At 41.7% G+C, this 26284-nt stretch overlaps 2 protein-coding genes across 2 annotated transcripts in view; one reads left to right on the top strand and one right to left on the bottom strand.

The window, feature by feature from the left end:
• The window catches only part of seh1l (SEH1-like (S. cerevisiae)), a 21273-nt gene extending 8803 nt beyond the window's left edge, over window positions 1-12470 (bottom strand). The window contains exons 1-7 of the mRNA XM_020473331.2: window positions 11841-12470; window positions 11623-11673; window positions 9321-9467; window positions 3420-3631; window positions 2897-2995; window positions 2522-2662; window positions 2020-2180 (exon numbers count right to left, since the gene is read on the bottom strand). Coding sequence (XP_020328920.1) covers window positions 2020-2180; window positions 2522-2662; window positions 2897-2995; window positions 3420-3631; window positions 9321-9467; window positions 11623-11673; window positions 11841-11951 — 922 coding nt within the window. The 5' untranslated portion in view covers window positions 11952-12470. The remainder of the gene's footprint in view (window positions 1-2019; window positions 2181-2521; window positions 2663-2896; window positions 2996-3419; window positions 3632-9320; window positions 9468-11622; window positions 11674-11840) is intronic.
• ptpn2b (protein tyrosine phosphatase non-receptor type 2b) overlaps window positions 12406-26284 on the top strand; it is a 27400-nt gene continuing 13521 nt past the window's right edge. Inside the window, exons 1-5 of the mRNA XM_020473330.2 lie at window positions 12406-12703; window positions 13682-13772; window positions 13991-14091; window positions 17411-17509; window positions 18224-18361. Coding sequence (XP_020328919.1) covers window positions 12647-12703; window positions 13682-13772; window positions 13991-14091; window positions 17411-17509; window positions 18224-18361 — 486 coding nt within the window. The 5' untranslated portion in view covers window positions 12406-12646. The remainder of the gene's footprint in view (window positions 12704-13681; window positions 13773-13990; window positions 14092-17410; window positions 17510-18223; window positions 18362-26284) is intronic.

Genomic DNA, 26284 nt, shown 5'->3' with positions numbered 1-26284 from the left:
TTTAGAAAAGTCCGTTGCGCAGCAACTTATTGCCTTCCTGAAGACAAACAATGTACACGAAATGCTTCAGTCTGGTTTTAGACCCCATCATAGCACTGAGACGGCACTTGTGAAGGTGGTAAATGACATTTTAATGGCATCGGACTGAGGCTCTGCATCGGTCCTCGTGCTCCTAGACCTTAGTGCTGCTTTTGATACCATCGATCACCACATTCTTTTGGAGAGATTGGAAACCCAAATTGGTCTACACGGACAAGTTCTGGCCTGGTTTAGATCTTCTCTGTCGGAAAGATATCAGTTTGTCTCTGTGAATGGTTTGTCCTCTGACAAATCAACTGTACATTTCGGTGTTCCTCAAGGTTCCGTTTTAGGACCACTATTGTTTTCACTATATATTTTACCTCTTGAGGATTTCAATGAAACATGGTGAAGCCCCAAAATTGCCCTTGCTAGAAGCATGCGTTTCAGACATAAGGAAGTGGATGGCTGCAAACTTTCTACTTTTAAACTCGGACAAAACAGAGATGCTTGTTCTAGGTCCCAAGAAACAAAGAAATCTTCTGTTGAATCTGACAATTAATCTTAATGGTTGTACAGTCGTCTCAAATAAAACTGTGAAGGACCTCGGCGTTACTCTGGACCCTGATCTCTCTTTTGAAGAACATATCAAGACCATTTCAAGGACAGCTTTTTTCCCATCTACGTAACATTGCAAAAATCAGAAACTTTCTGTCCAAAAAGATGCAGAAAAATTAATCCATGCTTTTGTCACTTCTAGGTTAGACTACTGCAATGCTCTACTTTCCGGCAACCCGGATAAAGCACTAAATAAACTTCAGTTGGTGCTAAATACGGCTTCTAGAATCCTGACTAATCCTGAATATGACTTTTATCATATTACTCCAGTGCTAGCCTCTCTACACTGGCTTCCTGTCAAAGCAAGGGCTGATTTCAAGGTTTTACTGCTAACCTACAAAGCATTACATGGACTTTTCAGTGGGTCATATGATTGAGTGTAGTCTGGCCCAGGAGTGGGAAGGTGAACGGAAAGGCTCTGGAGCAACGAACCGCCCTTGCTGTCTCTGCCTGGCCGGTTCCCCTCTTTCCACTGGGATTCTCTGCCTCTAACCCTATTACAGGGGCTGAGTCACTGGCTTGCTGGGGCTCTCTCATGCAGTCCCTGGAATGGGTGCGTCACCTGAGTGGGTTGATTCACTGATGTGGTCATCCTGTCTGGGTTGGCGCCCCCTCTTGGGTTGTGCCATGGCGGAGATCTTTGTGGGCTATACTCGGCCTTGTCTCAGGATGGTAAGTTGGTGGTTGAAGATATCCCTCTAGTGGTGTGGGGGCTGTGCTTTGGCAGAGTGGGTGGGGTTATATCCTTCCGGTTTGGCCCTGTCTGGGGGATGTCCTCGGATGGGTGTCTCCTGACCCCTCCTGTCTCAGCCTCCAGTATTTATGCTGCAGTAGTTTATGTGTTGGGGGGCTAGGGTCAGTTTGTTATATTTCTGGAGTACCTCTCCTGTCCTATTCGGTGTCCTGTGTGAATTTAAGTGTTTTTTTTTTTTTTTTACTCACTCACTCACTCACTCACTCACGGAGGACCTGAGCCCTAGGACCATGCCCCAGGACTACCTGACATGATGACTCCTTGCTGTCCCCAGTCCACCTGGCCGTGCTGCTGCTCCAGTTTAAACTGTTCTGCCTTATTATTATTCGACCATGCTGGTCATTTATGAACATTTGAACATCTTGGCCATGTTCTGTTATAATCTCCACCCGGCACAGCCAGAAGAGGACTGGCCACCCCACATAGCCTGGTTCCTCTCTATTTCTCTTCCTAGGTTTTGGCCTTTCTAGGGAGTTTTTCCTAGCCACCGTGCTTCTGCACCTGCATTGCTTGCTGTTTGGGGTTTTAGGCTGGGTTTCTGTACAGCACTTTGAGATATCAGCTGATGTACGAAGGGCTATATAAATAAATGTGATTTGATACACTAACACCAGGTCTATCCAATCTACCTTTCCAGAGCCGGACACAGCCATCATCCCCTGAGGAGGCAAGCAGGGTGCTGCTGATGTTCCAGGAAACTCTCCACACCTGGGAGTTGTGGTTGTCAAACTGGGCCAGGATCTGAACCTGCAGCTTAGTGGGACCAGACGACCCCGCTGCAGACTCTTTCCTGTAGAAACACAGAGACCAGCAGGATAGGGTTAGAAGATAGGGTAAAACTCCAGCTTAGTGGGATCGGAGGATGCTGTGACCTCTCTCCTGTAGAACAGGGATGTGATCGGGACACCAGACAATCAAGTAGGATATTTGTTTAGGAGTGACAAAAGATACAATGGTCACTTCCGAAACATCAGTTAAGAACTCACACCGAGTCAGCCTGGAAATGACTTGCACTGCAAACACTAACCAGCATGAAGATGCTCCACTGTGACCTGGCTGGTTGTGAATCCTGTCTTAGAAGAGATCTTGCTACTGGATGCATGTAGGAGCATGTCCTTTAAATAAACTCACCTCAGTGGTATCAGCTTGAAGATGCGTACGTCTTTGGTGGCGATGGCGAGCACGTGAAAAGAGCGTCCCAAGTTGGGAGCAAAGGCAATGTCATGGACTGGATCTGTCACCGTCATCAGATTTTCTGCCTTAGCATACTTCCTGATAAAAGAGAATAATCAATAAAACATGGGATTCATATACTTCCGTTCGACAACAGACCATAAGAAGAAGCTATTCAGACTCCATGTATTGAATCACAACATGGTGGCTGTCTGCCCTGAGACATGGCTCAGGGCAGACAAGGTGTAGGTAGCTGTTAGATAGCAATGCCATTAGGTTAGGCACAGATGTGTGAAATGGGATGAGGAGAGGTGGTGCTACCATGATACAAACCTTGTGTTTTCAATGTATTCATAGATGTGAACTTTCCCGCTGTATGCTGTGTTGCTGTCATCAGAGCCCACTGCTATCATGGGGGCGTGGGCACGGGAGCTGCAAGCACAACCATTGGATGATGATGATGTTCTAGGTACAGCAGGTTTGTCTCTTCCTTGTGTTTCAACATGCAGCCACACAGTTATACTCTACAAACTAACAATCACCTCTGATGATTGGCTCAAGCACTTTTGTGTTTCAACATGCAGCCACAATGGAGCATGGGAGCTTCCACTCCTTCCTGCTTCTTAACATAGCAACAAGAAACAGAACTGTGGTGTTGACCACCACCTAGTGGTCAGAACAATGTTCTGTGCTCAGACCACTCACTACTGTCCACATTTCCACACAGTTCTACACAGAGAGACAATGGGTCTGTTGGGTCGGTACTGCCCACACATCTTGAACATACCCATGTGTTGAATGCAAGTTAGTTCTGATAAATCTGAGTATGGTTTGCTAAATGATAGGAGGGCTCAACCTGGAGGGGCTCCAGGAGATACAGGAGCAGCTGAGTTTAGAGGAGATCTCCTGCTGTAGGGACCACTGGCTGAGGTTCATCACGTCTGGAGCCTCGTAGACCCTCATAACCCCATCTGCTGAGCACGTGGTCAGCATCAGACCCATGTGTTTAGGAGCAAACTTCACGTCAGTCACCGACGTTCTGCTGTCCACCAGAGTGGTCCTCTTGATCTGGAAAGAGACAGGAGTGTGAGGGGAAGACGCACAGGGAGAGGGACAGCAGGGCTGGGTAAGGATTAGTTGCCCCCCGGGGCCGGGCCAGTCGACACTCTGGGCTGGGTTGTCTCTTAACTGATCTAGACTCCACCTTTCACCCGGTTACTGAGTCCTCTCTGTTCACCGAGCTACTCTCTCCTTCTCCACATTTCTCACCCAGTGACTGAGTCCTCTCTGTTAAAGGAGAAGTTGACCCAAAATCCAGAAACTCTTAAGTGGTTCCATACATTGAAACTAGTTCAGTGGAGTTTGCCCTCCCCCTGTAGTGCTGTACTGAAACAGCTGCTGTTGCTGGATGCAGGCCTCGCTCTGCTCCGTTGCCAGTGAATTCATGATTCAGAAATCCCTGAAGTGTGGACAAATTGTTGTTTTATTGAAAGGGTATAGCCGAATGAGCTATTTTTGTCAAAAAAATAAGAAAAGTACTGAGTCAGAAAATGTGTACTTTCCCACCTAAAACGTGTGATTATTTTATAGAAATGTTTTATGTAGCCGACAGCCACAGCAGTGGAGATGGGTAATAACTGCTAATGTGCAACCTCGGGGGGGAATCCCTGCTACATAGAATCAGCACCTTATGCCCTTAAAAATCCTAGGCCTCTATGTTTACATGATATGGTGTAATGGTAATAACACCTCCAACATCAAGAATCAGGCAAGGCTACATACCTCCAACATCAAGAATCAGGCAAGGCTACATACCTCAACATCAAGAATCAGGCAAGGCTACATACCTCAACATCAAGAATCAGGCAAGGCTACATACCTCAACATCAAGAATCAGGCAAGGCTACATACCTCAACATCAAGAATCAGGCAAGGCTACATACCTCAACACCAAGAATCAGGCAAGGCTACATACCTCAACATCAAGAATCAGGCAAGGCTACATACCTCAACATCAAGAATCAGGCAAGGCTACATACCTCAACACCAAGAATCAGGCAAGGCTACATACCTCAACACCAAGAATCAGGCAAGGCTACATACCTCAACACCAAGAATCAGGCGAGGCTACATGCCTCCACGTCAAGAATCAGGCGAGACTACATACAGTGCCTTGCGAAAGTATTCGGCCCCCTTGAACTTTGCGACCTTTTGCCCCATTTCAGGCTTCAAACAAAGATATAAAACGGTATTTTTTTGTGAAGAATCAACAACAAGTGGGACACAATCATGAAGTGGAACGACATTTATTGGATATTTCAAACTTTTTTAACAAATCAAAAACTGAAAAATTGGGCGTGCAAAATTATTCAGCCCCCTTAAGTTAATACTTTGTAGCGCCACCTTTTGCTGTGATTACAGCTGTAAGTCGCTTGGGGTATGTCTCTATCAGTATTGCACATCGAGAGACTGAAATTTTTTTCCCATTCCTCCTTGCAAAACAGCTCGAGCTCAGTGAGGTTGGATGGAGAGCATTTGTGAACAGCAGTTTTCAGTTCTTTCCACAGATTCTCGATTGGATTCAGGTCTGGACTTTGACTTGGCCATTATAACACCTGGATATGTTTATTTTTGAACCATTCCATTGTAGATTTTGCTTTATGTTTTGGATCATTGTCTTGTTGGAAGACAAATCTCCGTCCCAGTCTCAGGTCTTTTGCAGACTCCATCAGGTTTTCTTCCAGAATGGTCCTGTATTTGGCTCCATCCATCTTCCCATCAATTTTAACCATCTTCCCTGTCCCTGCTGAAGAAAAGCAGGCCCAAACCATGATGCTGCCACCACCATGTTTGACGGGGGGATGGTGTGGTCAGGGTGATGAGCTGTGTTGCTTTTACGCCAAACATAACGTTTTGCATTGTTGCCAAAAAGTTCAATTTTGGTTTCATCTGACCAGAGCACCTTCTTCCACATGTTTGGTGTGTCTCCTAGGTGGCTTGTGGCAAACTTTAAACAACACTTTTTATGGATATCTTTAAGAAATGGCTTTCTTCTTGCCACTCTTCCATAAAGGCCAGATTTCTGCAATATACGACTGATTGTTGTCCTATGGACAGAGTCTCCCACCTCAGCTGTAGATCTCTGCAGTTCATCCAGAGTGATCATGGGCCTCTTGGCTGCATCTCTGATCAGTCTTCTCCTTGTATGAGCTGAAAGTTGAGGGACGGCCAGGTCTTGGTAGATTTGCAGTGGTCTGATACTCCTTCCATTTCAATATTATCGCTTGCACAGTGCTCCTTGGGATTTTTAAAGCTTGGGAAATCTTTTTGTATCCAAATCCGGCTTTAAACTTCTTCACAACAGTATCTCGGACCTGCCTGGTGTGTTCCTTGTTCTTCATGATGCTCTCTGCGCTTTTAACGGACCTCTGAGACTATCACAGTGCAGGTGCATTTATACGGAGACTTGATTACACACAGGTGGATTGTATTTATCATCATTAGTCATTTAGGTCAACATTGGATCATTCAGAGATCCTCACTGAACTTCTGGCGAGAGTTTGCTGCACTGAAAGTAAAGGGGCTGAATTATTTTGCACGCCCAATTTTTCAGTTTTTAATTTGTTTAGAAAAGTTTGAAATATCCAATAAATGTCGTTCCACTTCATGATTGTGTCCCACTTGTTGATTTTTCACAAAAAAATACAGTTTTATATCTTTACGTTTGAAGCCTGAAATGTGGCAAAAGGTCGCAAAGTTCAAGGGGGCCTAATACTTTCGCAAGGCACTGTACCTCCAACGCCAAGAATCAGGCGAGACTACATACCTCCAACGTCAAGAATCAGGCTGGGCAACATACCCCTGCAGTGTCCGCTTGCTTTGTTGCCTTCTCAAGCAAACCTTTGAATTTTGGCACTGCTCCAGACATGTAGTATCACTGCTCCAGATCCAGTATCACTGGTCCAGATCCAGACATATAGTATCACTGGTCCAGATCCAGACATATAGCATCACTGGTCCAGATCCAGACATATAGCATCACTGGTCCAGATCCAGACATATGGGATCACTGGTCCAGATCCAGACATATAGTATCACTGATCCATATCCAGACATATAGTAACACTGTTCCAGATCCAGACATATAGTAACACTGTTCCAGATCCAGACATGTAGTATCACTGCTCAAGATCCAGTATCACTGGTCCAGATCCAGACATGTAGTAACACTGTTCCAGATCCAGACATATAGTATCACTGCTCCAGATCCAGACATGTAGTAACACTGCTCCAGATCCAGACATGGACAAATAGTAACACTGCTCCAGATCCAGACATGGACATATAGTATCACTGCTCCAGATCCAGACATGGACATATAGTATCACTGCTCCAGATCCAGACATGGACATATAGTATCACTGCTCCAGATCCAGTATCACTGCTCCAGATCCAGACATAGTATCACTGCTACAGATCCAGACATATAGTATCACTGCTCCAGATCCAGTATCACTGCTCCAGATCCAGTCACATAGTATCACTGCTCCAGATCCAGACATATAGTATCACTGCTCCAGATCCAGACATATAGAATCACTGCTCCAGATCCAGACATATAGTATCACTGCTCCAGATCCAGACATATAGTATCACTGCTCTAGGTCCAGACATATAGCATCACTGCTCCAGGTCCAGACATATAGCATCACTGCTCCAGGTCCAGTCATATAGCATCACTGCTCCAGATCCAGTCATATAGCATCACTGCTCCAGATCCAGACATATAGCATCACTGCTCCAGATCCAGACATGGACATATAGTATCACTGCTCCAGATCCAGTATCACTGCTCCAGATCCAGACATATAGTATCACTGCTCCAGATCCAGACATTTGGTATCACTGCTCCAGATCCAGACATATAGTATCACTGCTCCAGATCCAGACATATAGCATCACTGCTCCAGATCCAGACATATAGCATCACTGCTCTAGATCCAGACATATAGTATCACTGGTCCAGATCCAGACATATAGTATCACTGCTCCAGATCCAGAATCACTGCTCCAGATCCAGACATATAGTATCACTGCTCCAGATCCAGACATGGACATATAGTATCACTGCTCCAGATCCAGACATATAGTATCACTGCTCCAGATCCAGACATATAGTATCACTGCTCCAGATCCAGAATCACTGCTCCAGATCCAGACATATAGTAACACTGCTCCAGATCCAGTATCACTGGTCCAGACATATAGTAACACTGGTCCAGACATATAGTATCACTGCTCCAGATCCAGTATCACTGCTCAAGATCCAGACATACAGTATCACTGCTCCAGATCCAGTCATATAGCATCACTGCTCAAGATCCAGTATCACTGCTCCAGATCCAGACATGGACATACAGTAGCAACAGCTGTATCTTTCAGTATCCTTCGTTTTTTGGTCATTTCAGATTGCATAGCTCGTTCATATGCCTCGTCGTTCAAGTACTTGCTTCACACGCAGCGATGCAAGGTTGGCTGCAGGAGTATTTACATCATAATGACCATTTCTAAATTGCTCCAAACCATCTTCTGCATCTCTGTGTATCTTTTATCGGAAAACAGTGCAATTCGGTGCCTTCTTCCCTTATTGTCCTGTATAAAGTGCAGCAAGGGATCAGAAAACTAGCTTGTTCTTACTGCCATCTCTTTCTCCACCACGGGTATCTAACTTTACCTGCTATATGCCTAACTCAACTTTCGCACCAGCTCCTTCTCCCCCCAAAGATCTCCGCAACAGGCTTACCCCCACGAGGGTGCACATACACACTTGTCACCCATTTCTGCTACCGTAGCAGTTGGCTACATAAAATAACGAAATCAAATAATCACAAATGTTTTAGGTGGAGAAGTACACATTTCCTGACTCAAAACGGATAGTACTTTTGACAAAAATAGCTCATTCGGCCGTATGCTTTCAATAAAACAACAATTTGTCCACACTTCAGGGATTTCTGAATCATGAATTCACTGGCAACGGAGCAGAGAGAGGCCAGCGTCCAGCAACATCAGCTGTTTCAATACAGCACTACAGGGGGAGGGCAAACTCTGGTCATCCCCAAAGCAAACACCTCTTTTGGCCGCCTCTCCTTCCAGTTCTCTTCTGCCAATGACTGGAATGAAAATCACTGAAGCTGGAGACTTCTAGCTCCCTCACTAACTTTAAGCATCAGCCGTCAGAACAGCTTACCAATCACTGTTCACAGCCAATCTGTAAATAGCCAACCCAACTACCTCATCCCCATATTGTTATTTATTTATTTATTTTGCTCTTTTTCACACTAGTATCTCTACTTGCACATCTATCACTCCAGTGTTAATTCTAAATTGTAATTACTTTGCATCCACGGCCTATTTATTGCCTTACCTCCCTAATCTTACTCAAATCAAATTTATTTATATAGCCCTTCGTACATCAGCTGATATCTCAAAGTGCTGTACATAAACCCAGCCTAAAACCCCAAACAGCAAGCAATGCAGGTGTAGAAGCACTACATTTGCACACACTGTAAATACATTTTTCTATTGTGTTATTGACTATATGTTTGTTTATTCCATGTGTAACTCTGTTGTTTTTGTCACATTGCTTTAAAAGAGGGGGAAAACTCCACTTAAACTAGTTTCACATGGAATCACTTTGCAGTTTCTGGATTTTGGGTAAACTTGTCCTCTAACTGGCTCTTTCCTTCTCAATTCTCACCCAGTGACTGAGTCCTCGCTGTTTGTCATTGGACTCCCCAACGATCTCCTCCCACACAGCAGCGGTCCGGTCGAAGGAGCAGGAGGCCAGCACCTGACCAAACTCTGGATGGGCCCAGGTCACCCTCCATACTGATCCACTATGGGTCTGGACAGAGAGAATAAAGATGTCATCAACAGCCCTGCCTCCACCACCTCCGCTTTGAACATACAATAAAGCAAAAGCATTTGTCTTTATGTAGTCTAATTAGTTCAGACTTTTCTTCAGCAGAAAAATTATACTGCGTTTGTCTCTTGTGAAATGTGTCCAATTTAGGGATGCACGATATAGTCTGTAAGCATATCGGAATTGGCCGATATTAACTAACAATGCCAAAATCGTCATCGGCTCCATGCATTCTTTAACGCCGATGTGCGAAACCGATGTTGAAGCTGACATGCATACCTGTATAACGTAGGTAGATGACATATTGACGCTACACAGCATTCCTAACTTAGATCCATACAGCAGACATAGTGGGATATTTTGTTAATTTCAAAGGAAGATAACAAAAAGGCCATATGCAACGTTTGTGCTGCTATTATTTCACGAGGGGAGAAAATGAAATCTTTCAATATCACAAACCTAATTACTCATTTGAAAGTGCATCCCATCCAGAAAATTTCAGCAGGACAACTTTAAGGCAAAATCCATTAACGCCAAGATATGGAATTCATTGCCCTTGACAATCAACCGTTCTCTGTCGTGGATGATGTTGACTTTCGCCGACTGGTTGAGCGCTATTTTTCAGATGTTACCCTAATGGAGTTACACAGTATTGTTGAAACGCACATCCATGAGCTACTTGCTATGGGCGTCACTGCTATTAGCTTCACAAATTACATTTGGACCAGCGATGTCAGTCCCATGAGCATGCTGAGTCTGACAGCACAGTGGGTCGACCAGGATTTCATACTGAGGAAAGCCGTATTGCATGCTCAAGAATGTGCTTGGTTCTCATACCGCTGCTGCCATTTCAATGGCATTTGAGAACATGTTTAAAACTTGGAAAATCTTCAAGAACAAAGTACACGCTGTGCTACGTGATAATGCATGGAACATGACAAAGGCTTTGGAACAATGCGGAGTGGCTAGTTTGCCATGCATGACACACACATTGCAACTGGCTGTGAACGAAGGTGTTTTGGCCCAACGCAGCATATCTGACACAGTGGCAACAGGTAGGAAGATAGTGGCTCATTTTAAACACTCACAGCTCACATACAGCCACCTGCAACCAATACAGGAGCAGCTTGGAGTGAAAACCAAAAGTCTTAAGCAAGACATTTCCAACAGATGGAACAGTACTTTTTACATGGAGAGCCTGCTGGAACAAAAACGAGTGCTTGGCATTTACGCAGCCGACAATGAGTTACCTGCAACAATCAGCACAAACCAGTGGACTCTCATTGGAAACAGGAACACACACACCTAGCTCCATTCGAACAACTGACTGGAGAAATAAGCTCATGAGCTGCGTCTGCAGCAGACGTGATGCCCTCGGTCATGGCATTGAAACGCCTGCTCAACAAAACTGCCCACACAGACCGTGGGGTTAAAACTTGCAAAAGTACTGAAGGCTGTGAACAAGCGAGCTGGTGGCATTCTCTCTGAGCCTCTTTACTGGGTCGCCACCATGCTCGATGCTAGGTACAAGGACTGCTACTTTGATGCAGACAAGAAACAGGGTTTACATGAAATGTTAGACATAGCTGGACAATATGGAAACGGACACAGTGACAGTTTTACTGGTAATGGGGACATGCCTAAATGACCAACAAAATAACTTTTTGGTCCCTGTGTGTGTTTCAACTATTTAACTGTACGACAATACTTAAAAGGCCACACATAAAATAAAATAAATAATTCTAATCGGTTATTGGTATCGTTTTTTTGGCAAGTAAAATATTGGATATCGGTATCGGCCAAAATGTCATATTGGTGCATCCCTAGTCTAATAGTGATGGTCATACTGATAAACTGAAAATGAACAGAAGCGTTAGCTAGCTACCTTCCAGCTGGCAGTGAAAGAGAATAGAAACATTACCTTCCAGCTGGCAGTGAAAGAGAATAGAAACATTACCTTCCAGCTGGCAGTGCAAGAGAATAGAAACATTACCTTCCAGCTGGCAGTGCAAGAGCATAGAAACATTACCTTCCAGCTGGCAGTGCAAGAGCATAGAAACATTACCTTCCAGCTGGCAGTGAAAGAGAATACAAACATTACCTTCCAGCTGGCAGTGCAAGAGAATAGAAACATTACCTTCCAGCTGGCAGTGCAGTTCCACTCTCCGTTGTCACTCTTGTCCCACACCTTAAATGATGGATAGAAGAGACAGGGTTATTTCAAACAGATGGCTTTGCCAGGAAGAACTAACTAGCTGGCATGTTCTTATAAAGTAAATGTAAGACCAGGGGATTCAAACGGATTGGTTTGTTGTTGTTAGCTGGCTAACTAGTTCAGAGCTTTCTTTACTTTACCTTGACACTTTGGTCACTAGAGCAAGTTGCCATTCTCCGGCCATGGAAATCATATGAAACATCATGAATAAGATCCTTGTGGTCCGCTGCAATACTTCGAGCGACAAACATTTCTGTTTGGGGAAAAGTCTGCTCGATAAATGTAGCAACAAATATACCACGTTACATGTGAGTTTACTATACTATGGCACAGGTTGTATTGGTCGACGCCATTTTTATAAAAAGTCGTTTCACTGCCAAGCTTTAGCTGAAATACGCCACCTCTATCTCATAATATTTGACTGCCCAATTGTACCGATGCAAACTATATCATAGTCCCAAACTATATGAATTAATTATTCTCTCGAAACCAGGTCGCAGTCACTATGTTCCTTAAAAGTGAGCATTTATTATCTCGAATGACATAAAAAATCTTTGTTTTTGAAAGATACCGAAGGTTTCCTCTAGTTACCACAGCCACAAAGTCAATAAGTAAAAATGCATACAAATAAATATATATCCGGTCTTAATTTCCGGTTAGGCATAATGTTAGCAGTTTGGTTTAGGCTAGATTCAAAATCACAGTTTAAAATGAGAAGTTGTAGAAATAGGCGGAGTTTATGACTGTGGTAAGTAGGGAAACCCGATACCGAAGGACCCTGTTTGGCGCACGCGCACATGACGCCCGTATAAGACGTCAACTCCACTGACAAAGTCTGTAATCGTTTTTTTTTTTTTTGGGGGGGGCGAATGGCTTTGTTTTAAAACAAGTAATGACTTAAATCATTTATAGTTATCATCCATATTGATAAAAGAACAGTTAAAAAATGGACCAGGACTTTAAGGACATGGATTCAGAGGGCCGGTGGCAGAACTTATACATAGTAAGTTAGCTAGCTGTTGGCCTGTCTGTTAGCTTAGCTGATGCAGCTAGCAGCACCAGCGTCAGCTGCTATTTACGCACGCAAATAGCAGCTATTTGTAGAAATACGCACAGATGTTTATTGCTTAGTTCTCTTGTTGCCTTTTACTTTGCTGTCTTTAGACATGTCTTTTCGGCGATGGCGCACAACAATACTCAGCCAGACTCCAAAGCCGAGTGCCAGGGGAGTTTTTAGCGTGCTCATACATGCGGTTACTAACGATATCCTCGCTAAGAGGTTTATCTAGCTAGCTATTTGGCTGACGGTTGTTCTCTTATCCATAGTAAGATTAGATTGACAGCTACAAACACATCGTTTGTCAACAGCTTCAAACCCTTGCTGGTGGTGCCAACTAGTTAACACAAGTGTTTATTTGGGGAATCGCAGATTACAACTATTTCCTGCATTTGTTGGTCAACGGGTTTAACCTTTTAAACATCCATTGGTTCCTGCCTAGTGTGGCAAATTGTGTTATCATGATTTGATAGCACTCCCCTGTGTTTAATTTGTTTAACGACACTCCTAAAGATGAACTGCCTTTCTCCGTAAATTTGTTTCCCCTCCTTGTTTCAGACCAGTCAGTTGTGCTGATGAAACCTGCCTTTATGTCATGATCATTTTTAGGGATGAGATTATTCCTGATCCATAAGGAATTTCTGCTCTTCTGTCATCCACTGTTCATAAACTACTAAAATAGTCCCCCAAACCTAAACCATTATCCTACCAGTAATACACAAGGCTCCATTGAGTTCCCACAGCATCCTCCACCCTATCAGCAAGTGTGACCAAAGGATCTACAGTAGCTAAACATGGTCTGATTCTGTGAATATCTAAAGTAGTCTGACCTTGTGTGTCTTCAGAAACCTCATGGTACAGTAGGTATATAGAGGACCAATTCATAGTCTATTAGTCCGTGATGACTAAACCGTTTGTTTGCAGGAAATACGGAATCAGTCCCATGAATGTCCTTTAAAAGTTGCTAAATATCCAGAAAATCGCAACCGGAACAGATACAGAGATGTCAGTCCATGTAAGTGACTTCATACTCCTTTATATCTTGTTCTTTAAAAGGTTTTGTTGTTGTTGTCTTGAACCGTACCACATTGACTGCAGTATGATACCAACTTCAGATTCAGAAAACTTTGTCCTCAATGAGGCAGTTCATTTTGCAGCAATACAATACATGAACTTGTCTTTCACTTGGATATGTTGTTCATATATTACTTCTCTCCTCTGTTGTCTGTGTAGTTGATCACAGCAGAGTTAAACTGGAGAACACAGAGAACGACTACATCAACGCCAGCCTGGTGGTCATGGAGGAGGCCCAGAGGAGCTACATTTTAACTCAGGTGACTTGTCCATTCTGTTGTTATTGTTGTCCGTTCTCTTCTTATTGTTGTCCGTTCAGTTTTTGCCTATTTTGTTTTTATTGCACCCATCTACAGCCCTCTAGTATGTTTTCCTCTTTGTATTGTTTCTTTCCAACTACGTCTGACTTCCATATCAGTTCTTGATGAACAGCACCAACACTTGATGAACAGCACCAACACTTGATGAACAGCACCAACACTTGATGAACAGCACAAACACTTGATGAACAGCACCAACACTTGATGAACAGCACCAACACTTGATGAACAGCACCAACACTTGATGAACAGCACTTGATGAACAGAATGGACACTAATTAACAGAATGGACACTAATTAACAGAATGGACACTAATTAACAGAATGGACACTAATTTACAGAACACTTGATGAACCCGAACTAACACTTGATGAACACTTGATGAACACAACGAACACTTGATGAACAGGATAATGGATTCTCAGATTACTTGATTAACAGAACAAGCACTTGATTAACAGGACGAGACCTTTTTTTTTCAATTTTCCCATAAAATTACATACCTAAATCTAACTGCCTGTAGCTCAGGCCCTAAATCAAGGATATGCATATTCTTGGTACCATTTGAAAGGAAACACTGAAGTTTATGGAAATGTGAAAGGAATGTAGTAGAATATAACACAATAGATCTGGTAAAAGATAATACAAAGAAAAAATGAACCGTTCTTTTGTATCTTTTTGTACCATCATGTTTGAAATTCAAGAGAAAGGCCATAGTGTACCAGCCCAGATGCAATTTAGATTTTGGCCACTAGATGGCATCTGTGTATGTGCAAAGTTTTAGACTGATCCAATGAATCATTGCATTTCTGTTAAAATTTTTGTGTCAAGACTGCCCAAATGTGCCTAATTTGTTTATTAATAACTTTTTTTGTTCCAAATGGTGCACTCTCCTCAAACCATAGCATGGTATTATTTCACTGGAATAGCTACTGTAAATTGGAAAGTGCAGTTAGCCTTTCTGCCAATATTAGATATGTCTATGTCCTGGGAAATGTTCTTGTTACTTACAACCTCATGCTAATCGCATTAGCATATGTTAGCTCAACTTTCCCATGGAAGGGACACTGGTCCCGACGAATTTCAGAACTAACACTTGATTAACAGAATACTTGATTAACCAATGTAACAATTAACAGAACACTTGAAAGATTGAACACTTGATTAACAGAGCAAACACTTGATTCACCAATCTAACGATTAACAGAACACTTGGTTCTCAGAACACTTGGTTCTCAGAACACTTGGTTCTCAGAACACTTGGTTCTCAGAACACTTGGTTCTCAGGACACTTGGTTCTCAGGACACTTGGTTCTCAGGACACTTGATTAACCAAACTAACGATTAACAGAACACTTGATTAACAGGACACTTGATTAACATAACCCTTAAATAACAGAACCCTTGGTTAAAACCTTTTTGGGATAAGGGGCAGCATTTTCACTTTTGGATGAATAGCGTGCTCAGAGTGAACTGCCTCCTACTCTGTCCCAGATGCTAATATATGCATATTATTAGTATTATTGGATAGAAAACAATCTGAAGTTTCTAAAACTGTTTGAATGATGTCTGTGAGTATAACAGAACTCATATGGCAGGTGAAAACCTGAGAGAAATCCAACCGGGAAGTGGGACATCTATGGTTTGTAGTTTTTCAAAGCTTGGCCACATTGAGATATGGATAAAGTTGCACTTCCTACGGCTTCCACTAGATGTCAACCGTCTTTAGAAACTTGAATGAGGCTTCTACTATAAAGGAGGGGCTCATGAGACCTCTGAGTCAGTGGTCTGGCAGAGTGCCTTGGTCTCATGACGCGCGCTCCCGACAGAGTTACTTCTCGTTCCAGTGCTTTTTTTCAGACAAAGGAATTCTCCGGTTGGAACATTATTGATGTTTTATGTTAAAAACATCCTAAAGATTGATTCCATACATCGTTTGACATGTTTCTAAAGGACTGTAACGGAACTTTCCGAGTTTTTGTCTGGACAAAGTGCCTGCACCTCATGAAGATGGATTACTGGGCTGAACACGCTAACAACAAGTGGCTATTTGGACAATTTATGGAACTTTATGAGTCATTTATTGTCGAACTAGGATTCATGGGAGTGCCTTCTGATGAAGATCATCAAAGGTAAGTGAATATTTATGGTGTAATTTCTAACTTTGTTGACTCAGAAATGGCGGATATTCCTCTGGAACCCTTTGGGTTCTGAGCCCCGTTTTCAGATTATGCTTTTGAAATCTGACACAGCTGTTGCATTCAGGAGAAGTCTATCTTTAATTCTGTGAATAACAGTTGTATCTTTTATCAGTGTTTATTATGAGTACTTCTGCAAAATCACTGGATGTTTTGGAATCAAAACATTACTGCACGTAACGTGCCAATTTAAACTGAGATTTTTTTTATATAAATATGCATATTATCGAACAAAACATGTATTGTGTAACATGATGTCCTATGAGTGTCATCTGATGAGGATCATCAAAGGTTGGGGATTAATTTGATCTATATTTCAGATTTTTGTGACTCCTCTCTTTGGTTGGAAAATGGCTGTGTGTGTTTTTGACTTGACTCTGACCTAACATAATCATATGTTGTGCTTTCGCTGTAAAGTATTTTTGAAATCGGACACAATGGGTAGGTTAACAAGATGTTTATCTTTCATTTGCTGTATTGGACTTGTTAATGTGTGAAAGTTACATATTTCAAAAAAATATTTTTTAATTTTGCGCGCTGCCTTTTCAGCGGAATGTTGTCGAGGGGTCCCGCTAGCGGAACGCCTGCCCTAGAAAGGTTAACAAAACACGGATTTAACATTACTAACAAAATACTTGATTAATAGTGAGTAAATCACAGAACACACACGTTAAAGTTCTGTTTAACCACAGCCACAGTGATGTTGTTATGACGGTTTTGGTTAACCACAGGGGTGTTGTTACTGGTTGTTATGAAGGTTCTGTTTAACAACAGCCACAGTGGTGTTGTTACAGAGCAATGACTGGAAAACTATTGGATGAAATGGATGAAGGGTTTGATGGGAGAAACTAAATGTTACCACATTGTTTTAGTCAATCTGTTTGCACTCTGACCTGGTGGTGTGATATTATATGAATGATGTTTCTAAGCCTGAAAAGTTACAAATAAAACTGTTGATATCTTGTATTATTTATTACTTTACTAACCCCCAAATGCACTTCAATTTCCCAATGTGTAATCTTGGTTAGCTAATGGGCTTGTGTCTGTGCGTCATCCACAGGGTCCTCTGAGGAACACCTGTGGTCACTTCTGGTTGATGATCTGGGAACAGAATACCAAGGCTGTCATCATGCTGAACAGAGTCATAGAGAAGGGATCAGTGAGTACATAACTACTATCTTCTAGTATTGCCTGCATGTGGTACACAGATCACACTATTTTTGTTAAGGTGGGGGAGTGAAAAGCCACTTTCTGTGGAGGGGTATTTCCTCCTACTCTGTGGTTTAGAGAGTGAATTCCTGGTCTGGTGATGCTTGGTGGTGGGAGGTGTTGAGATGGCAGTTAGGTCTGTGAGAGGGGACCTGACAGTTCCCCAAGCACAGGCTTTATGCCTCAGATGCTACTTGAGCCGACCTCCCCTTCATGTCATCTTGTGTCAGAGTAGCAGCAGTAGGTGTTGGATCATGAGTTTAGTTTCTCTTCCTGGAAGAGGAGGAGCCAGGGGTGAATATTGGTGTCATGAGGTTCTATTCAGTCTTGTTACGGCCAACAGATGCCTTTTAATAGCATGGCATTACGTAACCTGGTTGTCCATATTTTAGAAGGACTTGTAGAAAATGAATGATTAACTTTATCAAATGTAGTGAAACCTTGTAGTTTTAGTCTTTATAGGGACTGTCACTGCATTAAGTAGAATGCTGGGCTACACATACTTTGATCATATGAATCATAATAATAAAACATGGGACTGAGTGCTTATTCAGAATATTATTAAGACTGGAAACACTTCTCTTTTCTGTCATAACTTCACCGTTCAACTAAGGTGACTGACTGGCTGGCTGACTGACTGTCTTCTGTATTTCCCGCCTGACAGGAAAAGTGTGCTCAGTATTGGCCAACGCAGGATGAGCGTGAGATGTCGTTCAGAGATACACATTTCCTGATAACGCTGGTTTCAGAAGACGTCAAGTCCTACTACACAACCAGAGTGCTGGAGCTGCAAAATGATAAGGTGAGTCTCTTTCACATGGTGGAAGTCTGAGTAATGCAGGAGTGTAATCTAGGATCAAATCACATTTGATTTATATAGCCCTTCGTACATCAGCTGATATCTCAGTGCTGTACAGAAACCCAGCCTAAAACCCCAAACAGCAAGCAATGCAGGTGTAGAAGCACGGTGGCTAGGAAAAACTCCCTGAAAGGCCAAAACCTAGGAAGAAACCTAGAGAGGAACCAGGCTATGTGGGGTGGCCAGTCCTCTTCTGGCTGTGCCAGGTGGAGATTATAACAGAACATGGCCAAGATGTTCAAATGTTCATAAATGACCAGCAGGGTCAAATAATAATATTAATCACAGTAGTTGTCGAGGGTGCAGCAAGTCAGCACCTCAGGAGTAAATGTCAGTTGGCTTTTCATAGCCGATCATTGAGAGTATCTCTACCACTCCTGTTGTCTCTAGAGAGTTGAAAACAGCAGGTCTGGGACAGGTAGTACGTCTGGTGAACAGGTCAGGGTTCCATAGCCGCAGGCAGAATAGTTGAAACTGGAGCAGCAGCACGGCCAGGTGGACTGGGGACAGCAATGAGTCATCATGCCGGGTAGTCCTGAGGCATGGTCCTAGGGCTCAGGTCCTCAGAGAGAGAGAAAGAAAGAGAATTAGAGAGAGAGCATACTTAAATTCACACAGGACACCGGATAAGACAGGAGAAATACTCCAGATATAACAAACTGACCCTAGCCCCCCGACACATAAACTACTGCAGCATAAATACTGGAGGCTGAGACAGGAGGGGTCAGGAGACACTGTGGCCCCATCCGATGATACCCCCGGACAGGGCCAAACAGGAAGGATATAACCCCACCCACTTTGCCAAAGCACAGCCCCCACACCACTAGAGGGATATCTTCAACCACCAACTTACCATCCTGAGACAAGGCCGAGTATAGCCCACAAAGATCTCCGCCACGGCACAACCCAAGGGGGAGCGCCAACCCAGAGAGGAAGATCACGTAAGTGACTCAACCTACTCAAGTGAAACACCCCTCCTAGAGATGGCATTGAGGAAGAGCACCAGTAAGCCAGTGACTCAGCCCCTCTAATAGGGTTAGAGGCAGAGAATCCCAGTGGAGAGAGGGGAACCGGCCAGGCAGAGACAGCGGTTCGTTGCCCCAGAGCCTTTCCGTTCAGCCTCCAGCTGTTTGCTTAGAAATTCTAGGGACAATTAGGCCTGCGTCTTGTGACCGTAGCATACATGTAGGTATTACGGCAGGACCAAATCAGAAAGATGGGTAGGAGCAAGCCTATGTAATGCTTTGTCTCAGGTCTCCTCTGTGATCTTATTCAGTGTGATTTAATATTGATGCTTGATCAAGGTGCTGGAGTAGCAGAATGCTAACGAGCCATATATCTAAAATGGTGTAAATATGATGCATTAGAGATTATTTCCATACATCTCTATTAGAGCTGGGCGATATGGACAATAAGTAATATTGCGATAAAATACAGACTTTTTCGTTTGTGGCAGGGCTCTAGACTGACAATTTTCCATGATTGATGTCCAAGTTTTTAGTATACTTTTTTTCAAGATGAGTGATAAGAGAATCGTCCAGTCCATTGGGTATCTCACTACACCCCCATATGTCACGTCTTGAAATATACAGACAGATGTATTAAAAGTACGTTTATGTTGTAAAACGTCTGACATCCAACTTTCTAGCTCCGTCCATAACTTTGGGACTTTGTAGCATTCCCAGAAGGTATGAATTATTGAGTAATTTTTTGTTTTACACTTAAGACATGACTGCCATTGTGCTGTAGAATGCATGAATTTTGTCTCTTGTATAATACATTCTATACATTACTTTATACCAGATTTAACGTACATTTTTCTTAACTGTAAATTTGTAAGTTATTCTCCAACTTTCCCTCCATCTTGTCCAAACATCAGTTCTTTTTAAGTCTTGGTTCCAAGATTTTTTTCTAAAAGATTGTCAGTTGAATATGCTCTCTTCAAGGATTTGTATATCTTCCCTATCATATGAACATCCTTTTCTGACTCAAATAAGATTCCTTCGAGGACGCTCTAACATATTTTGACATTTCAAATTTCAAAAAACCTGGACCCGTACAAATCAGCTGGGCTTGACAATCTGGACCCTCTATTCCTGAAACTATCCGCCGCCATTGTCGCAACCCCTATTACCAGCCTGTTCAACCTCTCTTTCATATCGTCTGAGATCCCCAAGGATTGGAAAGCTGCCACAGTCATCCCCCTCTTCAAAGGGGGAGACACCCTGGACCCAAACTGTTACAGACCTATATCCATCCTGCCCTGCCTATCTAAGGTCTTCGAAAGCCAAGTCAACAAACAGGTCACTGACCATCTCGAATCCCACCATACCTTCTCCGCTGTGCAATCCGGTTTCCGAGCCGGTCACGGGTGCACCTCAGCCACACTCAAGGTACTAAACGATATCATAACCGCCATCGATAAAAGACAGTACTGTGCATCGACCTTGCCAAGGCTTTCGACTCTGTCAATCACCATATTCTTATCGGCAGACTCAGTAGCCTCGGTTTTTCGGATGACTGCCTTGCCTGGTTCACCAATTACTTTGCAGACAGAGTTCAGTGTGTCAAATCGGAGGGCATGCTGTCCGGTCCTCTGGCAGTCTCTATGGGGGTGCCACAGGGTTCAATTCTCGGGCCGACTCTTTTCTCTGTATATATCAATGATGTTGCTCTTGCTGCGGGCGATTCCCTGATCCACCTCTACACAGACGACACCATTCTATATACTTCCGGCCCGTCCTTGGACACTGCTATCTAACCTCCAAACGAGCTTACAGCCTGCTAGACTGTAAACTCTCCTTCCAGACTCATATCAAACATCTCCAATCGAAAATCAAATCAAGAGTCGGCTTTCTATTCCGCAACAAAGCCTCCTTCACTCACGCCGCCAAACTTACCCTAGTAAAACTGACTATCCTACCGATCCTCGACTTTGGCGACGTCATCTACAAAATTGCTTCCAACACTCTACTCAGCAAACTGGATGCAGTTTATCACAGTGCCATCCGCTTTGTCACTAAAGCACCTATACCACCCACCACTGCGACTTGTATGCTCTAGTCGGCTGGCCCTCGCTACATATTCGTCGCCAGACCCACTGGCTCCAGGTCATCTACAGGTCCATGCTAGGTAAAGCTCCGCCTTATCTCAGTTCACTGGTCACGAACACCCATCCGTAGCACGCGCTCCAGCAGGTGTATCTCACTGATCATCCCTAAAGCCAACACCTCATTTGGCCGCCTTTCGTTCCAGTACTCTGCTGCCTGTGACTGGAACAAATTGCAAAAATCGTTGAAGTTGGAGACTTTTATCTCCCTCACCAACTTCAAACATCTGCTATCTGAGCAGCTAACCGATCGCTGCAGCTGTACATAGTCCATTGGTAAATAGCCCACCCATTTTCACCTACCTCATCCCCATACAGTTTTTATTTATTTACTTTTCTGCTCTTTTGCACACCAATATCTCTACCTGTACATGACCACCTGATCATTTATCACCCCAGTGTTAATCTGCAAAATTGTAATTATTCGCCTACCTCCTCATGCCTTTTTGCACACAATGTATATAGACTCCCCTTTTTTTTTCTACTGTGTTATTGACTTGTTAATTGTTTACTCCATGTGTAACTCTGTGTTGTCTGTTCACACTGCTATGCTTTATCTTGGCCAGGTCGCAGTTGCAAATGAGAACTTGTTCTCAACTAGCCTACCTGGTTAAATAAAGGTGAAATAAAAAAATAAAAATAAAAATGTTGGTATATGTAACTTTTTTAAGTTGTATGTATTTGAAACTATCATGTAAAGAAATCTGTTTTCCAATGTATCTGTGAATTCTGGAAAGCTATCCAAGGGTTGTTCCATAAGGTTTTGTTTTTAGGGAGTGATATTGGTTCTCGTAGAATATGTTTATAGTGTTAACTATGTAATTGTTAATGTTCTTAGCTTTATCTTTTGAAAATAGACACGATAAAAAGATTCTGGGGATGCGCATCTTGAATTATGTACCCATTCTTCCTATTTAGTACATTTAACTATATGTCACAAGTAAAAGCCTTGGGTAGTGAGTTGATACAATTACAATCTGGAAGGTTAAAACCACCCTCAGACTTAGGAAGACTTAGAAAACTTTCCTTTTTATTCTATGAATTTTATTTGCCGATATAAAGTCTTATGACCAAGTAAACTTTTTTAAAGAATGTCTTTGTGGGGTAATTAGTAATACCGAAAATAAATACCAAAACTTTAGCAGCCATTCTAGAGGTTTATTGTACCTGTAAATCAAATCAAATCAAATCACATTTTATTTGTCACATACACATGGTTAGCAGATGTTAATGCGAGTGTAGCGAAATGCTTGTGCTTCTAGTTCCGACAATGCAGTAATAACCAACAAGTAATCTAACTAACAATTCCAAAACTACTGTCTTATACCCACAAGTGTAAGGGGAAAAAGAATATGTACATAAAGATATATGAATGAGTGATGGTACAGAGCGGCATAGGCAAGATGCAGTAGATGGTATCGAGTACAGTATATACATATGAGATGAGTATGTAAACAAAGTGGCATAGTTAAAGTGGCTAGTGATACATGTATTACATAAAGATGCAGTAGATGATATAGAGTACAGTATATATGTATACATATGAGATGAATAATGTAGGGTATGTAAACATTATATTAGGTAGCATTGTTTAAAGTGGCGAGTGATATATTTTACATAATTTCCCATCAATTCCCATTATTAAAGTGGCTGGAGTTGAGTCAGTGTGTTGGCAGCAGCCACTCAATGTTAGTGGTGGCTGTTTAACAGTCTGATGGCCTTGAGATAGAAGCTGTTTTTCAGTCTCTCGGTCCCAGCTTTGATGCACCTGTACTGACCTCGCCTTCTGGATGATAGCGGGGTGAACAGGCAAGATTTATGGGAAGATTATTCAATTTAGTTAGATCTGCTTTCATATTGTTGAGTAATGGAGTAAAGTTATCTGATATAATTGTTGTTTGTCACTTATTAAGCATCCTATGTAGTTCATATTTTTTGTGGTCTCCTGAAAGGATTGCTGTTTTTTCTGTATCCTGAGATTTGAGTATTCTGAAAATATTCTTAGCAAGGCATTGAGTTTTCAATATTGGGCATTGAGTTTTCAATATTTGTCAGGTATTTCAGGAGATCATCTGCAAATAAGTTTAGTTTATTTTCCTGTTTACCAATACTGATACCTGTTACGTTTGTGTCCTGTCTAATTATTTCTGCAAGCAGTTCAATTGCCAGTGGAAACAGGAAGGGGCAGAGAGGATATCCCTGTCTTGTCCCCCTTTCTAAAGCATTCATCAGATAATATATTATTTGTGTATATTTTTCCTTTAGAACATTTATTCAATATGTTTTATTAAATGTATTATTTCAGCTGGAAAGTTGAAAGTGTCCAAAGTTTTGACTACAGAAGGCTATTCAAGACGATCAAAAGCCTTTTTGGCATCAACAGCCATAATTGAATAATCTATGTCCTGTTGTTTTGCATATTGTATTAAACTGAAACATTTGTTTGATATATAACAAGTCTGGTAAGACGTTTGCCATTCTATTGCTTATAAGCTTTGTTATAATTTTGTCACAATTTATTGAATTTATGTCTATAATCAGCAGGGGACTCTCCAGATTTTCCTGGTTTCAATTTAACTGAAATAACTATTTGATACATTGAACTAGGAAGTACTGAATTGTGTGACGTGTGTGTGTTGTCATTTGTGTAAATAGGGGGGGCTACATTGTCCCAAAATGTTTAATAGAATTCTTTGGGAAGCCATCCATTCTTGGTGATTTCTTCCATGCAAATGTTTTAACAGTATCTCTTTCTTCTTGGGAGTTTACGGTTTTAAGCTTTTTTTTTGTCTGCTGATATTTGCTTCGGACTTGTTGAGTCTAAGAAGGTTATAGGATCCGTCAAACTGTTTAATTCTGATTTATATACATTTTCATAGAAGCTTTTAAAATAGTAATTAATCGCACTGTTTCTAATGACCACTTTTGTATGTTATATATAATTGGTTTACCATGTACCATATGCTTTATTTGAGTTTAACCTGTAGTTGTTGGCTGTCTTCAAAAGTAAAAGATTGTATTCTTGCTTAAGTTCAGAAATTGTATTTTCTTCTTTACCTTGTAAAGATTTATGGGCTTTTTTTAAGATATTGATTTCCTTTCATGTACATTTCTAAATCAGATTGAACTTTTGGCGAGTATGAAATGATCATTCCCCGAATGTACACCTTAAAAGCATCCCAAATTGTATCAGGGGTCGGCTTTTCTCTGTATACATTTGTTTATCTATTTATACAATTTTGGGTCCTGGAGATTATTTTCTCCTGGTGTAATAAAGCACGATGCTAGAGAATGATCCGATATCACTACATCATCTATTCTTTTTATCCAGTAAATTGTTGAGTGAATTTTTGGAGAGGAAAAAATGTAGTAAATTCTTCAATAGCTTTTCTACCTTTTGAGAAAAGAAGGAATAGTCTTTTGGAGTTGGGAATAGTAATCTCCATGTGTCCTATAAATTATTTGTAGAGATTACATGTTTTGCCTCTTTGGAGGCTCCCTAAATGTGCCTTTTTCATTGCTACGTCTGTTAATCTTATCGAATGTATGATTTAGGTCACCTGCTAAAATAATACTTCCTGTGTGGATGTGATCTAGATTTTCCCCTGATGGGATATACAATGAAATCAATGTGTATTTTTCACCATGTAAAGTTCAATTCAACATAAGAAAATTGCCTTGTTGGTTTATGTGCTGGGATATAAAGGGAAAGGCGTATTCTTATTTATCAGGATGCCTACTGTACACCTCTGCTATTACTAGAGGTCGACCGATTATGATTTTTCAACACCGATACCGATTTATTGGAGGACCAAAAAAATCTGATACCGATTAATCTACCTATTTTTATATATATTTGTAATAATGACAATTACAACAATACTGAATGAACACTTTTATTTTAACTTAATATAATACATCAATAAAATCTATTTAGTCTCAAATAAATAATTAAACATGTTCAATTTGGATTAAATAAAGTGATGGAGATGAAAGTAAAAAGTGCAATATTTGCCATGTAAAAAAGCTAACGTGGTTCCTTTTAACATGAGTCTTCAATATTCCCAGGTAAGACGTTTTAGGTTGTAGTTATTATAGGACTATTTCTCTCTCTATACGATTTTGTATTTCATATCCATTTGACTATTGGATGTTCTAATAGGTACTTTAATATTGCCAGTCTAATCTCAGGAGTTGATAGGCTTGAAGTCATAAACAGCGGAATGCTAGAATCACAGCGAAGAGCTGCTGGCAAATGCAGGAAGTGCAGTTTGAATGAATGTTTACGAGCCTGCTGCTGCCTACCACCGCCCAGTCAGACTTCGCTATCAAATCATAGACTTTATTATAATATAATAAAACCGAAATACGAGCCTTAGGTCATTAATATGGTCAAATCCGGAAACTGTCATTTAAAAAAAAAAACATTTTTTATTTCAGTGAAATACGGAACTGTTCCGGATTTTATCTCATGGGTGGCATCCCTAAGTCTAAATATTGCTGTTTATATTGCACAACCTTCAATGTTATGTCATAATTATGTACAATTCTGGCAAATTAATTAGTCTTTGTTAGGAAGAAATGGTCTTCACACGAGCCAGGCGGCCCAAACTGCTGCATATACCCTGACTGCTTGCACAGAACGTAAGAGAAGTGACACAATTTCCCTAGCTAAAATAAATTCATGTTAGCAAGCAATATTAACCAAATATGCAGTTTTAAAAATGTAGACTTGTGTATTGATTTTAAGAAAGACA

The sequence above is a fragment of the Oncorhynchus kisutch genome, linkage group LG14 (genome assembly GCF_002021735.2).
Source record: "Oncorhynchus kisutch isolate 150728-3 linkage group LG14, Okis_V2, whole genome shotgun sequence".
Classification (NCBI taxonomy): domain Eukaryota; kingdom Metazoa; phylum Chordata; class Actinopteri; order Salmoniformes; family Salmonidae; genus Oncorhynchus; species Oncorhynchus kisutch.
This window is presented reverse-complemented; position numbering and strand designations above follow the sequence as displayed.